Source organism: Micrasema longulum, unplaced genomic scaffold, assembly GCF_059751315.1.
Source record: "Micrasema longulum isolate JH-2025_06_02 unplaced genomic scaffold, ASM5975131v1 h1tg002169l, whole genome shotgun sequence".
Classification (NCBI taxonomy): domain Eukaryota; kingdom Metazoa; phylum Arthropoda; class Insecta; order Trichoptera; family Brachycentridae; genus Micrasema; species Micrasema longulum.
The window spans coordinates 63,811-82,371 of NW_028279334.1; the positions used below are offsets into that span (position 1 = coordinate 63,811).

The 18,561-nt window shown below is 31.5% G+C and overlaps 2 protein-coding genes and 1 long non-coding RNA gene across 3 annotated transcripts; 1 reads left to right on the forward strand and 2 right to left on the reverse strand.

Moving 5' to 3' along the window:
* Nucleotides 1–340: 340 nt before the first annotated feature.
* Nucleotides 341–5,309, forward strand: Trs33 (trafficking protein particle complex subunit Trs33). The gene is made up of 3 exons (XM_088239457.1): nt 341–690; nt 3,249–3,512; nt 5,162–5,309. Exons 1-3 carry the CDS (start codon nt 604–606, stop codon nt 5,285–5,287), a joined length of 477 nt encoding a protein of 158 aa, XP_088095583.1. The 5' UTR covers nt 341–603; the 3' UTR covers nt 5,288–5,309.
* A 4,500-nt stretch (nt 5,310–9,809) lies between these two features.
* Nucleotides 9,810–13,900, reverse strand: LOC148272884 (cytochrome c oxidase subunit 7A1, mitochondrial-like). The gene is made up of 3 exons (XM_088239459.1): nt 13,699–13,900; nt 13,477–13,587; nt 9,810–10,287 (listed from the first exon to the last, which is right to left on the reverse strand). The coding sequence occupies exons 1-3, from the start codon at nt 13,711–13,713 to the stop codon at nt 10,156–10,158; spliced, it is 258 nt and encodes an 85-aa protein (XP_088095585.1). The 5' UTR covers nt 13,714–13,900; the 3' UTR covers nt 9,810–10,155.
* Nucleotides 13,901–16,326: 2,426 nt separating this feature from the next.
* Nucleotides 16,327–17,727, reverse strand: LOC148272885 (uncharacterized). Its single transcript, XR_015824732.1, has 3 exons — nt 17,560–17,727; nt 17,304–17,420; nt 16,327–16,679 (listed from the first exon to the last, which is right to left on the reverse strand). It is a non-coding gene; the product is annotated as an uncharacterized LOC148272885 (long non-coding RNA).
* Nucleotides 17,728–18,561: the final 834 nt, after the last annotated feature.

Genomic DNA, 18,561 nt, shown 5'->3' on the forward strand with positions numbered 1-18,561 from the left:
TAGGTCTGTATGCAAATGTAGAGTGGTATCCGTATTGAGACTTAAAAATAAATATTTCGTATTATTGTATTATTCATTGAAAGAAATACTTAGCCATTTGTCAGTAAGTGTGCAAATATAATATTATTGTTCAAAAACTATGTTGCATTATTATTTTATTTTGTGTTTGACTCATATTTGTGGATGACCAAGCTTATAAGTATTTTTTGAAAGCACTGATATTGTACATAAAAAATAATAGATTATATCGATTACTGAATTTAAATCTTGCATTTAAAACAAAAAAACAATTATTTTGTAAGAACATTTTTGTAGATAACGAATACACTTTTTTTCAGTTGGCAGCACATTTCATTAATTGACAGATATACAAAATTACAAATGTCTTGAAATGTCAAAGTCAGTGATTCTGGTTAGATTGTAAAAGTTAAATCGGATCATCTCGATGTTGGATGTAGACCAACTAAGGAAATAAAATCAATCCTTTGAAAATATTTTAATCTCACCGCTTTTTTTATTTACTGTTATTTACGCTCCATATCAGTTAAAGTTTCTCTGATTAAATTTCTCAAAAATTATTGAATTTTATTCCGTCGAATTGCCATGGCAGATGAAACTTTATTCGACTTTTTACACAGTGAAATTATAAATTACGCCCTGGAGCAGAAAAGTGACAACAAAGATGTTAAGGTTTGTAATCTCAATTTGCGTTACAATGGTTACTTTGATCTTAAAAGAAAGAATATATTACACGGACTTCTATCTCTTTAAATACTAATATTTCTTACTGTCTGGCAGAAGTTGGGTACTAACATTTTTCTGTTTGCGAGATATTGCAATTTAAGTTGTCATCAATTAATTTATTTTCAATTGTAAATTTAAAAAAAATCAATGTATATGTTCCATATCAAATAGAACTTAATATAACAACAACAACAAACCATCACGCCGTTTCCCCGTAGGGGTAGGCAGAGAGGATAGAACGCCATAACACTCTATCTTGGCATACAGACCTCGCTTCCTCTACATTCATACATCTTCTCATGCACGCACGCCGATTATTCCTACTTTTGACATGTCCATCTTCAAGTATTTGATGGACTTGATCGTGCCATGTCTTTCTCGGTCTTCCTCGTTTTCTGCATCCATCAACATTTGCATCGTAGATCCTTTTAGCCGTTCTTTCGCTGTCCATTCGCTCTACATGTCCAAACCAATGCAGCACCCCTTTCTTGATTCTGTCAATAATGCATGTCTCAGCCTTACACACTTCACGGATCTCGACATTTGTGCACCTATCATACATCGTTTTACCACACATTCACGCCTGAGGGATCGCATTTCGACAGCATTCAACATACTTTCATCATTATTTTTCCTATTCCATACCATTAGAGTTGGAACTAGAACTCCGTTGTGAACTGCTAGTTTAGCCTCCTGCGATAAACATTTGTTTGCCAAAGTAGATTTTAGTGCACCGTTCACCCTGTTCCCGGCACTCACCCTCCTTTCAATATCTTTATCAGCCTTTCCGTCCCTAGTAAACATACTTCCCAGGTACACAAATTCTTCTACCTGATTCAGAATATCTCCGTTCACACTGATCTCACATTTAGTTATATTTTCATCCCTTTCAAAAACCATCACTTTCGATTTATCAACATTCATAAGCAAATCGCTTTTCTTGCATACATCGTAGACTTTTGTTACCAAGAATTGAAGGTCTTCTTTGCTGCTAGCAAGAAGCACGGCATCATCCGCATACAGAAGACAGTTAACAGTTATACCACTTAATATTCATATGTTTATATTGTACTATAATATTATGTACCTAGCTTTTTAAACTGTATTTTTTTCATATGTTTGTATTTTATTTGTTTATCTAATTTTTAAAATATTTTTAATATATCACAATTTTTTCTCTCTTTTACAGCTTCATTTAAAAAAAAATTATACACCAACTTTACTTCTAAACACTTCAATATTTTACTTCTTTATATTGTATTAAAAAAAAGAAATTTTGTTTATATACTCACATTTTACATAACTTCTATGTATTTAAAAGCCTTATGGGCATGAAAAATTAATAAAATAAACATCATCATCATTCCCTTTCCGCACTTAATGGTGCATTGGGCACTGGATTGGTACACCAATCGCAGCATATCTCATTCGATTTTGTTACATGAAGGTAAGATAATCAGTCTTACGCTTCAGGTACCAGTTCAGGGACTATGAAATATTCTAGTGTGAAAACACCCTTTTAAATAAGTATTTCATGTTTACTGTGCAAGGAATCGAACCCGTGACCTCTTGCATGGTAAACACGCTGACCACCACCACGAGGCCGATTCCCGACATAGTTGATGTGTAATATTTATTTTAAAAAAGGTGTTTTCATACTAGAATATTTCAGAGTAACGTAAAACTGATCATCTTGCCTTCATATAACAAAAATTATCAAGATATGCGATTGGTGTACCAATGTGATAATATTTCATACCAACCATGTCGGGAATCGAACCCGAGACCTCTTGCATGGAAGCAAACGCGCTGAGCATTACACCACGAGGCTGACAAATAAACATAAAAAATATTTTTAAAAATGTGCTATACTGAACTTGTAAAATCAGTTACTAACTTCTGCCATAAACATAACAAATATCCTCTTAATCTTATATGTGACGGGGTTAAAAGAAAAAATGCCACTGCCCATGATCAGTGTTTTTGGGAAAACTAACGAAACCAGTAGCAAGAAGACTATTTCTTCATTGAACTTAAAATGAATAGTCTTTTCACTGATGGTTAAACCGATTTTATGTACTTCTGGATTACTTTCTTTCAGCGCAAAGATGCTAAGGCTACCAGATTACAGAGAGCTCCTTCGGGCAGATTTTCTCGTTCGGCAACAAGCAAATTTTCCGTGTATGTGGGCACCGCCAAGGAGACATGTCTTCAGATGCGGTGTGCAGTATATGGTGGGCAGGCTGATGGTTATACCAAGCACAAGTTGCACGTTTAAAAGAAATAGTCTTTTTACTACTGGTTTTGTTGGTTTTCCCAAAAACAGTGACCACAGACACTAACGGTTTTGCTTTTAACTCTATGATTCCATTAAATTAAAAAAAAAAATTAAATCGTCACATTTTTAAATGTTTTATTTATAAATGCTCCATAACATGATCTATTAATGCCCCAGATTCCTTTAGCGACTGGGAATTTCTAAAATTCACTTAAATTTTTTTCAGGACACAGATTTATCTGTTGTGGAATACATTGGATTTTCCGCTGGTTATAAAGTGATGGAAAGACTCACTCGGGAATGGCCACGATTTAAGGATGAATTGGACACAGTGAAGTTTATCTGCACAGACTTCTGGACATGTATCTACAAGAAGCAGATTGACAACTTGCGGACTAATCACCAAGGTGTATATGTCCTTCAAGATAACTTCTTTCGTTTCCTGACAAAGTTCTCCAATGGCCACCAGTATCTCGAATTTGCGCCTAGAGTAAGAGCAATTTTTATTTATTGAATACTCAATCATTTAAAAAATATGTTATTTTGTAATCAACCCCATTAGAAGCGCCTCCATCGAGGTGGAAATAACTTTATTTTTACCAACCAGTTTCAATGACTACCACCCAATACAGCATTTGAGACATTGTGTTTTCCTCTATCCGCTCCAATAAATTGGCAATCTATTTTTTTATCTCAATTTTGGATTTTATTTCTCCAGCTTTTGCATCAGGTAGCCTATCATTGTAAGTCAAATTTACATGTAAGTCCAATTAATTTTTTATATATTAACACTGTGCAATATCTAATTGACCATCTATCGTCCACATACCAGCAAGTAATTAAAATTATTGTAAGGCAATAATTTTGAAGATAATGAGGAAGTTCAGCGGTTTAAAAAATAAATAAATTGTCAATTGACTGTCAAATTAAGCCGAAAATTAAAAGTATATTTTTATGTATCCTATTATCATCGATATAATTTTTTTAAATTTTGTAATTACTCTTCTGCTGATATTTAAAATTAGAACCCCGTAGCTCTCTAAATACTCTAAACGTTGAAAAAAATGGCTACCCGTAAACCGGAAATCCATCACAACACATAACAATGCTATAATAGATTGGTTATTGGCATTACATTGACATTGTTCACATGAACCTGTGATGTTTTGAAGCAGTTAGGTTTAATTAAAACCATTTATGAGAATCTGCGCCGTACAATTGAATATTTTCTTTTTTTTGCTTTATTTATTTAAGAAAACATTTTTTATATCCGATTTTCCCCAGCACTGAACTTCCTCATTGTATAAATGACACATTAACATTTAAATAACTAGTAAAATCATAAAATAAAAACTATCATTTACTGTTGATTTATAAGTTTATTTTCAATGAAATGTGTATAAATAAAAGCACTATTTTTTATTCAGTATGCCACGTTTTTTTGAAGAATATGAATTATTCAAACAAATATATGTACTCTTACAACTGAGTTTGCGTTATATAAGTCTAACCTTAAGATTAAATTCATCGTCATAAGCCCTGTAAATGCCTAGACTTCCATATTCCCCTCTCGAAAACTTTTTCCCTCTCTGTTGAAATAAATTTAAATACGAACAACTCCCTAGGGAGGAAATCCAGCCAGTCTGCAAGCATTTGGACATAATCAAACATTGTTGAATTACTACCTGGTAAAAGAAGAAGTATAAAAATTGGAAAATTGTTTCCAGGCGTTGCCTAGTAGGTGATTTGGTTCAGCCGGATGAATCTCACCCACGTGATAAAGGTTTCAGCTCTTTTACTTCACAAAAGTCAACAGATGGAAGAGTTGAGGAAATGTGGATGTTCAAACATGGACAGAATGGTGAATGTTACACAGTGTGTAAAGTGGCCACTTAAACCAGCCAATGACAGGTCATAAGCCCTGTAAATGCCTAGACTTCCATATTCCCTTCTCGAAAACTTTTTCCCTCTCTGTTGAAATAAATTTAAATACGAACAACTCCCTAGGGAGGAAATCCAGCCAGTCTGCAAGCATTTGGACATAATCAAACATTGTTGATATTTATTATCTTTTAACTGATTCCTTTTATGTATATTTCAGGGTTTTACTGTTATTAATACAGATATGTTTGTTTTTAGTTTGTGGCCTACACCTGTGGACTGGTTAGGGGAGGACTAGCGAGCCTAGGAATCAACAGCATAGTTACAGCAGATGTACAAACAATGCCATCTTGTAAATTTCACATACAAGTTCAACCTAATTGAATAAACGTATTATACATACATATCTATGACTTTACTTACCCAGTTAACTACCGTTTAGTTTAGTCTCTATTCTTCGAACCTTCAGTAATCCAAACCACCGGAAATACCAATTGCATGTTAGAACCATGCAGAAGGTGGTCATCGGAAAAAAAACACATCAAATATTGTTAACACATCAAATATTGTTAACACATAAACTAGATGTGTACATCAATAAAGTTTATTTTATTTCTTAAACATTCTACAAACAAAGAAACCATCACGCTGTAGGGTCAAGCACAGAGGATAGAATGCCATATCACTGTGCCTGCATACAGACCTCGCCTCCTGCACATGTTCATCTTTAAGTATTTGTTGAATTTGGTTATGCCATGTCTTTCTCGGTCTTCCTTGTTTTCTGCATCCATTAATATTCGCATCGTAATTCTTCTAAAGTTCCCTTGTCCATTTGCTCTGTATGTCCAACGCAATACAGAGCTCCTTTCATGATTTTTCAATAATACTTATCTCACCCTTACTTATTGCATTATGTAAAATTCTAGTAATCCAGAAATTTGTTTGACCAAACAGGTTCAGATTTTAATTGTTTTTATCATAGGGACTATACTGTGTACTAAAAAATTAAACAATAATTCATTTTAAGATTTTTAGGTTTTAAGTGTTTATTTTTTTTTAGATGAAAAGACAAGAACGGCAAGAATTCCACATCTAACGTAAGTGGAGAATAATGAAAGTTCTTAAAAATATTTTTATGTATTGCATTATCAGTGCTATGATTTTTTTAAGTTTGGCGATTTTGAAATTACTCCGCCTGTGATGTCTGAAGTTCTCTACTGATTGGCGGGTTGGCTTCCCAGTAACCGAAAATGTATCACAACACTGTCATGGTTGGTTTCGGAGAACTAGTGACGTCGTTCAAAATAGTTCATTTTTATCAAAATCATTTTTGTAAAATTTTTTCATACGTTTCACTATACAATTAAATGCTCTAATTTTTACTAAGCGTAAGAAAATATTTTTTGTATTCAATTTCCCGTGGCACTGAACTTCCTCATTCAGGAAGCGGCTAAGCAGATGTCTTTTTTTTTCAAAACGAAAACACATGGACAGAAAGAATTCTGTCGAAAAATTAAGTTGATTATATTTTGTGAATGTCCAAATCTTTATAGACAAATTCTTGGTTAACTCCTCGGGGTATTTCATCAAGATGTAGATGTTTCCATGGAGACTTAATAAGCATAATATAAAATATTAATTTAATATTAGGTGCATAGGGTACTGCATTGGTACACCAATCGCAGCGTATCTTGATAATTTTTGTTACATGAAGGTAAGATGATCAGTTTTACGTTACTATGAAATATTCTAGTATGAAAATACCTTTTTTTTAAATAAACATTTCATATCAACCAAGTCGGGAATCAGCCTCATGGTGGTGGTCAGCGTGTTTGCCTACCATGCAAGAGGTCACGGGTTCGATTCCTTGCACAGTTGACATGAAATACTCGTTTAAAAAGTGTTTTACACTAAAATATTTCATAGTCCCTGGACTGACACCTGAAGCGTAAAACTGATCGTCTTACTTTCATGTAACGAAAATGATCCAGATATGCTGCGATTGGTGTACCAATGCAGTGCCCTATGCACCATAAGGTGTAGAAAAGGGATGATGATTATGTTGGGAATTGAACCCAAGGACTGTTGTATGGTAGGCAAACGGGCTGACCATTACACCGCAAGCCTGAATTTAGTAAAAGGTACATAAATCTAAATATTTTCCTCTCTGCTGTAATAAATTTCAATCCTGATAACTCCCTAGGGGGTGGAATCTAACCTTGTCTACAAGCATCCGGACATGCTCAAAATATTTTTGATTTAACTAGCTGGTATAAAAAATAATATCGAGTGGAGCCGCCATCCTCACATGAAGGAAAGGGTGAGAATTTAAAAATATTTTAATGCATTGCCTAATAGGTGAAATAATTCAGCCAGATACATCTCACCCATATCAATAAAGGTTTTCTTCATAAAATTCAACAGATGTAGAGTTAACAAAATGTGGATGTTCAAACATAGACATAATGGTGGATGTTCAGTATGTTGCGTGATCACTTAAACCAGCTTATGACAGATTGTAAGCTCTGTAAATGCCTAGATTTCCGTATTACCTTCTCAAAAATGTTTTCCTTCTCTGACTGAATAAACTTTAATACTAATAATTTATATTTAAGTATTTTTATCTGATTTTTTTTAAAGTTGTCTTCATTGGAATTTTATTATTTACTAGCTGACCTGACAAACGTTGTCCTGCCCGAACGTTGGCTTGTCAGCTTATTGGCTTGAAAATACTTTTTATTGGTAGGTACCTAGGTACTTGTTTGTGATTGAATTCCAAAACTAAAAATTGTTAATATTCGAATATTAAATTTAAGTAGGTACCTAGGTACTTATTTATGGTTGAATTCCAAAACATAAAATAAATATTTGTTCAAATATGGCATTCTTTTTGCAAACGTCAAACTCCAGTCTTCTCAACAACAGAGGGGTGTACTTATGTAGGAATACGATTTTAAAAATGTATTGAATTTAATATTATTTTAGTGCTACCGAAAATCCAATGCCTGCGAATGTGAAGGCATTGGAGATCTTAATCACATTTTTTTACATGTCCTTTAATGACTGGGAGGAAAAAAAATATTTGATATTTTACTTATGTTTTTTATAACCTTTCCAATTCATTTATCTCAAATTTTTTCTTGTACAAATTGTTTATTGATCAATTCTGTTTATATTTTTTTAAGTTCAAACTGTTCCCTATTATGATTTGTAATAATTGTGTCATTGAAATAATTATGTTTAAATTCTTTGTTTTTTTACAATAAATTTATCTTACATTTTTAGGTTTATGTAAAATATTTTGTCATTATTACTTCCGACGTTTAATTTTTAATAGTTATAATTTATTATTAATATAAGATTAAGTTTGTTAATATTTTTATTATTCTGTTGTAATTTTTCTAGTTATTAAGTTCTATCTTCCTTCTAATTTTACTGTAAGTTTCTATTTTCTGTTAAATAGGCACTATCAGGTTTTGGTGGGTTTTTCTGTTAGTGCCTATTTCAATTTATGTTGAAATTTTTATTGGTTTGGATATGTGTTTATTATTACAATTGATATTTTGATGTTATTCTTGTACATATATTTTTCTTGTCTTTTGTTTGTATGTATATTGTTATTCCTGTCTGTTTATGTTTTTCTTATGTTTATAAATGTAACTTGTTTTTGGCCGATGTTATCAAGTTTTGGTAGTAGGCCCTAATAAAGAAAAAAAAAAAAACAGAGGGGTGTACTTTGTTAGAATACGATTTTTAAAAATGTATTGAATTTGATATTATTTTAGTATTACCAAAAATTCAGTAAAAAGAAATAAATGGGTGGAAATTATAAGGAATTTAAGGAAAGAATCTGATTGAGATCCACAAAAAACAAATGCTGTTTGTAAACATTAAAAAACAAACTTATTTTATACACAAAAAAACAAAATCTTTCCATTTTTTCTCAATGCATTCTCCTCAAATGCAACCCTGGTAGATCGATGAATAAAACATTTATGCTCTTTACTTCTTTTTTACATATTAGATTGGAGATTTTAATATCTATGAACATGCACTGTGCCAAGATCTATATTTCTCTGAAAACCGCACGTAAATAGGTTAAGCCGTTGAAAAGGAGTTCAGTGACATCACATGTACAGAGGAATTATTTATTTATTTATTCATATTTTTCGCTTACAAACTATAATTAATAATAAAAATAATGTGACCTCACTGGGATTTCCCGTGCCGATGACACTTAAAAATTTAGTTTTTTGAAATTACATTTGAGAATATATATAAATATACTTTGTTTTTTCTGGATTGTTATTCTATTGCATCACATGCCATTATAATTTTACTTTGTATTTTTTAGTGCTAATTATTATGGCTTATCACGGGCACAGCCTTTAATAAATTCATGAATATGTAAACAAGTGTAATTTTGAATGAATAAATTAAATAAATAAATGATTCTAAGGATGGATTGAGAAATGTTTATTTTTTAAAAACCCCTTAGAGGGTAAAATCCAGCCATTAACAACATCACAGGTTCTCGTGAATCAACCAATCAATCATAGCGTTGTTATTTCTTGTGATAGATTCCCATTTTCGGCTGGCCGTTTTTTTCAACGTTTTGTGTATTTTGACAGCTACGGGGTTCTACTTTTAAATGTCACTACAACTCATTCACGATAACTCGAGACGTCACGAGTGGAGTTTATTATAATACTTAAAAAAATCATAGCGATGGTAATACGATACATATATACTTTTTAAATTTTGGTTTAATTTGAGTTTATTAACAAATAAAAAAAAAACACTTAACTCGTCATTATAATTGAAATAATATATCTGATAAGATATAATACTGCCTTGCTAAAGGTGAGGAATTAGTTGATTTGTATGGGAAATAATAAAAATGAAACACAATTTTAATATTTTATTTCTACTTCTCTAACCTGTCCTGACAATATTAGGAGAACAAGTTTAAATAATATACATCATCTCAGTTTTATATGTTTCAAAATCTGAATCTACAGTAAATGCCTTTGTAAGTATAAAAATAGTAATAAATCTGAAATAAATCATATTAAATCTGTAAAGTAATCATATAAAAAAATAAATTGAGTATATTTATGCCTGACTTTTACTATTGGAATATAGTGGAATGAAGCAATTTAAATGCTAGTACAGATGTATTTGTTGAAATATATGATTTGTGATCTGAATAGAAATGCTCGACAAAGGCTTTTGTTTCATTGTTAACAAATTTACTTCTGCGCCTGTTGGTACGCGAAGACAAGGGTGCATCCTGTTCCAACCAAGCAACCAAACATGGTTATTCTGTACAGAACTTTATCCATGGTACCGCCTTTCAGGTAAACGGGAACATCATTATCTACCTGAAATATTAAACAAAAATATGCTAAAATAGTTTCTATAAGAGAGATTTTAGTTTAAACATAGGTACATGAAAAAGGATAAATCGATGGCAGATTTGTAAAATATTACAAGTTGAAAACATCATCTTTTTAAAAATTTGTTTACTTATAAACAGTTAATTACACATTGAATTTAGTGCGCTGTTTGCGTAGAGGTATAATAACTTTTTATCTCGCCGTAGACGTAGCTGATCTAAGCGTAAGACGCCCATCAGCTAGTTCACCTGGAATGCATAGTTCCCTCAGATATTCGGGAGCAGAGTTGTGCAGTAATTTATACATAAGCCAAGAGAGTTTGTATTCCACAATCTGTGGAAAACTTAGCCAATGTAATTCTGAAGTAGTGGAGTGATCTGACTGAACTTAGAAATTCCGAAAATAAGTCTCGCTGCAGCATTTAATACTGTAGGCGAGTCATTTTGTTCATTGGTAGACCTGCATATATACCATTACAACAATTGACTCTAGACCCTACAAACGCATTTATTAATTGACGGGCGGCATCAACTGGCAAACTTTTGCGTATGCATTTAATTTTTCTCAGCTGGTAGAAGCATGAGCTTATCGTTCTACTAATTTGAGCGTCAAGAGAAAGGTCAGAATTAAGTAAAACTCCCAGTAGTTTAACGGTGAGTAAAGTGGTACTCCCTACATCGGGTAGTACCGTATCCTGAATCAAATTCTGTCGTCCAGCTGAAGCCACCCATAGTTGTTCCGTTCCGTTAAATGCATTATGATCCGTTATCTTCAGTGCCGGTGCTGTATTTAGCACTGACAGATGCTTTCGCACATTGTTATTTATTTATTTTGTCCTCCGCTTAATTCATTTTTGATTACTTCTTCTATATTCTAATAGTATACAGTAATCCATTTATATATCTTTTTACTCCGCAGTGTATAAGGCAAAGATAATACACATACTATTAGATATACAAACAATATAAGAAATAAACTTAACTTCATTGACCTCCCAGCAATCGTATTTTATATTTTTATACATTATAAAACCGGCCCTTGGCCAACTTCGAGTAAAGAATCAAAAGATATTAGAAAGTTATGTCTATAATCAACACATTTAAATAAATAAGCAGAATATATTGAGTTTTTCTACTGACATTTCTTGGTGGAACTGCATTTTAATTATAATAATAAAAATATGTATATGGTTTTATTCCACTTATATTTATAAATTGTTTCATTGTGATGGACATAGTCAGACTGGTAGGAGACTAAACAAATTTCTATGTTATATACAAGTGCAAGCAGGGGTCATGATTCCGTAATTATGAAAATCATGATTTTATATAATTATGGAAATAAAAGAATTTAAATTAAAATCATTTAAGTATAAGGTAATAATGGTAATAAGTTTTGTTTGAATGTATATAATAAAACTTATATTCTTATAATTGTTATTACCTTATACTTAAATGGCTTTAATTAAAAAAAAAAAATATTTCCATAATTATATAAAACCATGATTTACATCTGCTTGCACTTGTATATAACATAGAAATTTGTTTAGTCTCCTACCAGTCTGACGATGTCAGTCACGACGAAACCCGGTCACTGGTAAAAATTTATAAATAAAAGTGGAATAAAACTATTTACGTATTTTTATTATTGTAAATAAGCAGAAGTTAGTTTTTAGATTCCACGTGTTTTGAATACAAACGAACTACCCAATATAATTTAACTTTTTTATATTAATTAAGGAATAGGGATGGGATGAAAGGGAATGCCACTTGTCTACGTTTAATGGGTGATATAAATTTAATTACTTGTTAAATTTAGCAAACATACTGTTTGAAAAATATATAGAGATATAATAAATTTACTTACTACACGATGACACCTTGTTTTAAAAACTTACAAAATTTATGGCATGCAGAGTTTCACTTGAATAGGTGCCAGAAAGGGGAGATCGAATTGGGGAGAGGGAAGAAATGGGAAAAGTTCAGGAGATTTGTGAAGAAGTTTGTTATTACTTTGTATATAGCTTTTTTTTTAATCTGAAAAATAACAACGGTCAATAAAAAAATATAATTTTAATGAACTGCCTAGTCGAGGTGCATTTTTTTTAGAAATATCAAGACAGCTCACATAAAACTGTGTAATTAGAACAGATATTTCTATGTCTTGGATCTAAAAGGGCCAATGTCGGATTTAACTTTTTTCTTGCCAGTATTTTGCAGAGGGTAAATGTCAATTAAAAGATATACATAATATATACATTTAAAAAAAAATTAGACACATATGCGGTAGTGTTTCAAACACCTCAAACAGTTTATTATAACATCACAAAATAGCTGTAAAATTACTCTGCCGTAACATTGGGATTTACGAGATTGGCCCTTTTAGACCTAGCCCACAGACTTAACTATAATATTCTAGGTTCGTTTAGTACAAATTAAGATTAAGTATTCTGACAATTTATAGACACATTAAAATTTTAAGCCAAATGGCTTCATGGTACGTGAGAATTCACATACGCGGTTGTAAATAATTGTGTAAAACAATGTATATCAAGTTGAGGTAGTTAACCCTAACACCTCTTGGATCAAAAAACTTATGATATTAAGGGACCACAGCTCTCACAATATCAATATCAATAATATGGATCCGCCGGCGAAAAGATTTTTAAGTCTGAGTAAACAAAAAACTTTTTCTTAAATTTTTTTGTTATTTCATTATTATTGTAATATTTTATTTATTTTTTAAACGTGGAATGATGCGGAATGGCTTTTTAAAGTTACGCATTTTTTTTGCTTTTTTGACATTGTATTTAGTAATGCATAGAAAACTATAATTGGCCTATAATTTTGGTTTATTTGTAAATATTTATTTTTTTGTTATAATGGCCGTAGTTTTCTTTTAATAAAGAAATTATCAGTTGTGAGGGCCGCTGTGTAAACTTTGAACATCGAAAGAATGTTTTTTTTAGTATTTGTAACTTTGACAATGTATATAATGTTTATGTTTGCAAGAACATCTTGTCATTATATAAAAAGGAATAAATATATATTTTGGTGTACCAATAATATATTAACATAAAATTTCAAAACAATAATACCTAACATCACAGAATTAATAATAAATTATATCATTAAAATAAAATATGCGAACATTTAGGTTAATAAGGAATCTAACCTGAAAAAGTTCTTGCTTCGCCTTCAATTTTGGGCACAACGGAGAATATTGTGTGCTTACACCTTTGCTGGAATAAGCCCTCACTCCAGCCTTAGCAATTGTTGAAAACCCCTGAAAGAAACAATTATTTCAAAAATAGTATTACATAATATCAGCGAGTTGTGGACTATTGTAATGTCAAAATCACGAATATTAAAGGGATTAAGCATATTTGCATCTTACCCGAATTGAACTCATTTTACTGATAAGGCTGTGTTTGGAAATAAGAGTTGCAAAATGTGAAAATTTATCGCAGGGCCAAAAAGCGAAGCAAAACCAGGAAAATTCTGAATTCTGGCACTCTGGCAGAAAACGAACCAATGAAATTGATTTCTTGAAATCAATAGACAAACAAAAAGAGAATGATAAATTATTACCAAAAATTATCCATAGACCCTCAGATGATTTGTATTTGTGGTATGGCCTGTCTTTGGCACAAAAGCAGAATATAATAATAGAAAGACGGCCATGGTTTTTTTTTTTAATTGAATATTTTCTGCACCGTAACAAATAAAACAGTGAATTGATTTTGAATCAAGTTTTTATTTACTATACTTTCATTTTTATACAATAATGACATGAATAAAATATAAGATACAGAAAAAATAATATCAAGATAGGTAAGATGCATAGAATTAAGAATAGTCCAGAAGGAGCGTAGAATCATATTTGAATACATCGGACTGTGTCCAACAATTCTCCCACTATGCCTCACTTTAACCACGCGCATTCGTGAAGTCACCGGGTAATGTTGCTTGACGGGAAAAAAATAATCATAACACAAATGTTAGATTTAAAAAAGCAATCTGTTAATTTCTCTAAAATTTTATTGTGCGCGCGGAAACTTTGATTGACACAACAGAGTAGATAAGTACAGGGTCATTTAATAAGAGTTATTTAATTAATGAACTTTGAACTTAAAATATAAAACGAATTTTATTTTACATAAAACGGATATTCTTATATCATGTTAAAGAATATTTGATGTTTTAAAGATAATTTCGGTCAAATATCCACCACAGAGTTGCTCAATCCAAGGTCCAATTTTCATTAGTTCTCTCATTAGATGAACAAAGTAGGTAAAAAAATTTACTACCCGGGCAACACTAACGAAATATCCATTTTTAATTTCTTCGACAATCTGACAGATGGAAAAATAAATCAATTTTTAAGTAATGCATTTGCTACTTACACATGAATTTGCTAATTACACATGAAATGTGATCCGATACTGTTTCTTTAAGATCCTAGAAGTATTTTTACACTTTAAAACAACACAACACGGCATAGTTGAATTCAAATCGGAAGTTGCGTACTGAGCGACGTCTATAAAAAATCTAATGGATCAAAACGTAAAACTACTCGTTTAAGAGAAGTTTAGTCGCCTTCTGTTTGATGCGCGAATGCGGTTTCTGGACTTTTCTTAATTCTACGGTAAGATGCCATACTAGTTACAATAAAATATCTACACAACATAGGACGCATTTCCAATTAAATTTATTTATTCAATTCGCTTATGGACATTACAAAAATATATTCAAGTCATACACAACACGAGAAAAAAACTAGTTATACAATTCTATGTGAAAAATGGTAAAATAAAAATACCCAGTAATTAAGAGTAAAAAGAAGTCTTCCTCTCCTTACTCTTCGGTAACACGAAATATGTCGATTTTCTTTACCTTTGCATATTCCCTATAGGCTTTTATTTACCTTTTATCACATTGCTCAAATTTGTGTTTCTTTTATCGCAATAGATCTTGGTACTACAAAGGTGACATTTTTGATAAATTGAGTACAAATTTCGTGTACCCGACGCTTACAAATGATCCACTGAAACAAGTCCTCAATTTTTACTCATTTTCATGCTGGTTCCATACCCGTACCAATTGGTTCATCAACATCATTCTCTTTCTGCAACTAATGGTGCATAGGGCACTGCATTAGTATAAAATCTTAGTGAACCTTTATTTTAAAAAGTTACGTAAAGGTAAGATGATCAGTCTTGCGCTTCAGGTGCCAGTCCAGGAACTATGAAATATTTTAGTGTAAAACCCCTTTTAAATAAGTATTTCATACAAATTATGCCAGGAATCAAACCCGCGACCTCTTGCATGGTAAGCAAACGCTCTGACCACTGCACCACGAGGCCGACGTATTACTATGTGTATGCTTATGTATCTTAAATAACAAATACATAATGCGTAGCATTCATGCAATTTAAAACTACGAATTACAGCCTTCAATTGTATGGCCAACTCACTTATAAAAAAGTTGGGCATCCCTCTTTAACAGCATTGGAAAGATGCCCCCCCTAAAATTTTTGATAAAAAAATCAGATGATAAAATATTAATTCTTATTTTTTTTTTTTTTTTTTTAAAGAAATATTTGCGTTCTTATGATTTACCCATATATTTAATTTTGAGGGCCATTTTCAACGAGTTGTAAATAACTCACTATTAGAAAATGGAATCGAGTTGGGGTAGAGTGGGATTCGAACCGCGGACCTTCGGTCCGTGAGTCCGAGACACTAGCCACAGGACCACAACCCGATTTATTGATTTATTGATTTGCTATAAATGTTTTCTTCGTGAGGCAAGTATGTTAACGGCATTTGGACTGACCGACTGATGGCAAAACGCACTACACTCTGAAGTAAAAAGTGGAAATATTTTGATTGGCCATCTCTCCTCTATGCGAAACAGGCGTAAATTCAAACTTTCATTTCTGACTAGTGCCTTTGTTTCGTGAAAGTTGTAACATTTTTTTCAAATCTTAATTGAGATAAACTGACAAAAAGGAAAAAAAGAGTTTTTTATTCTCATAAAATAAGTGTATTTATTTCATCGGACAAAATTCTTAATAATTTGAAACATAAGAAATGAATTCCTCCAAGTAAAGTTTAAATTAATCGATTTTATAAATAATTCTTCGTTTACGATACAATGTGCGATTCACTCAACCAAATTTAAGTATGGAAATATACAATATAGATTTAAGTATAAAATAAAATAAATTATGGAACAAATTATTTCTTTCCTGATAGCGAGTATCCATAGGCATTAGTGCACACAACTCCAATTATGCTACCAACCCACGTTAGCAAGTACAATACTCTGTCCATTCCTCCACCTTTCAGGAATACAGGAATATCATTATCAACCTAAAATTTAACAGAAAAAACACAAATTAATCGTGGTTAAAGGTATAATTATGTAGTGTTTTATAGTTATTGGAAAAAATGTGTATTTTACACATTGTGTTCTACAGGCCTAAGCCCTGTGAAGGTCTTATCATATATCCTCAAAAATACCCGTTCTATTTTTATTTAGATAAAATATGTAGGTACACTATTAAATCAGCATAAAATTAAACATCGCAGGGGTGTTTTCAGCTTATAGCCTATAACCAAGCGTCAACCAGCTATATTAATTTGTTACAATAGAAAAAAACCGTAGTCTAATCCGTTTAAAATGAAAGTTTTATTGCATTTATTAAATTACGTTTACATGCCAATATGTTAAACAAATGGTTAAATAGTTTTACTGTTTACTGCTAGTTACTATATAGATTAACAAAAAAAACATTTTGTAATTTTTTTACTATTACTAAAGATTTTTTAACATTACTAACGATCAAACAACCGGGCCTTAATAGCTATCCCACTTACCGGTAGCCACTGAACAAATGCTGCAAAATTAAGAAAAAATATTTTTAAATATAAAATTGTAAAAGTGATGACTATGTACTCGTAAGTATCAAAAATAGAGAAAAATATCAAGGATACCTGAAAATGTTCCATCTTTGCCTTTAATTTAGGACACAATGGAGCATAATTTACACATGGTGGGCATCCATCTTTATGATAGTTTTTTACGCCAGCGCGAGAAATTTTAAAGGCACCCTGTAAGTATAATAAAAAACATAGAGATAGTCAATTTTATAGTTACAAAATCTGCCGTGACGCACATTTGAAATTGTTAAAAAACCTCCCTATGATTACAGTTGTTATTATGAGAAAACAATACATATTTGGATTTTACCCTGATAAAACTCATTGGAGTGAGGTTTTTTATTTAAGAACGCGAACTGAAGATATTGTGGTAACAATAAAACGGTAGACCAGTGGATATTCTTAAATAATTTTATTTTTGGAAACAAATATTTTTGACGTATTATGGCAGTCATTTGTTTTTTTTCTTCCAAGTGCAATTTAAAAAAAAAACTTTTTGAAGGTTGGGATTATTTTTATTATATTTACATTTTTTAAATATAAACTTTGCCCGGCTTACAAAAGTACATACCCCGTTCCAAGCTAGGCATTTACATTATTTTAAAGAAAGAAGATGAAACGAGTTAAACATACCTGTTTAAAATATTCAGGCATTAAAATATTTTGTCCCCGTAAAAATAAGCAGGTATTTTCGTTTTAGATTATAAAATCAACCTTGTTTGTATTGTGGAAAAACGCAGCGATATTTTAGAATATTTCAATACGAATTTAAATATAACTTTCCATTACATTTTATTGTTTTCTCTAATCTGGAGTTTCTCAGCAATAATGCATTTAAATATAACCTTTTAGTTCATGCCAGCCAATTCCAAAAAGAGCCCCATTTTAATTACCGCCTTCACAAATAAATACATTAAAATTAATCCCCATTTACCCGAGCCGTTACTAGGTATTCACAAATATTTCGTTCGTTGTTAATATCAATCATGACCTCGGGTTAAATTCAAATGACCGAGCGGTGAATTATCCGGAATCCCAAAACCCTTTCTATTGAAAATAATAACTTTAACAATAAATATTTACCCATGTTTTCCGCTGGGGAAAACATAACCTTTTTCATTAATAATTCGCAAACCGATGGCCATTAAAATAATATTTATATTAAAAAAAAACTTATATAAAAATAACAAAATAAAACGCATTATTAATTCCTCAGTAATACATACAATCCTTTCTTCTTCAAATTTTATACATCTTCATTCGTACCCGCGTTGATTATTCTAACTTGCCACATATAAACTTAAAACTCTTA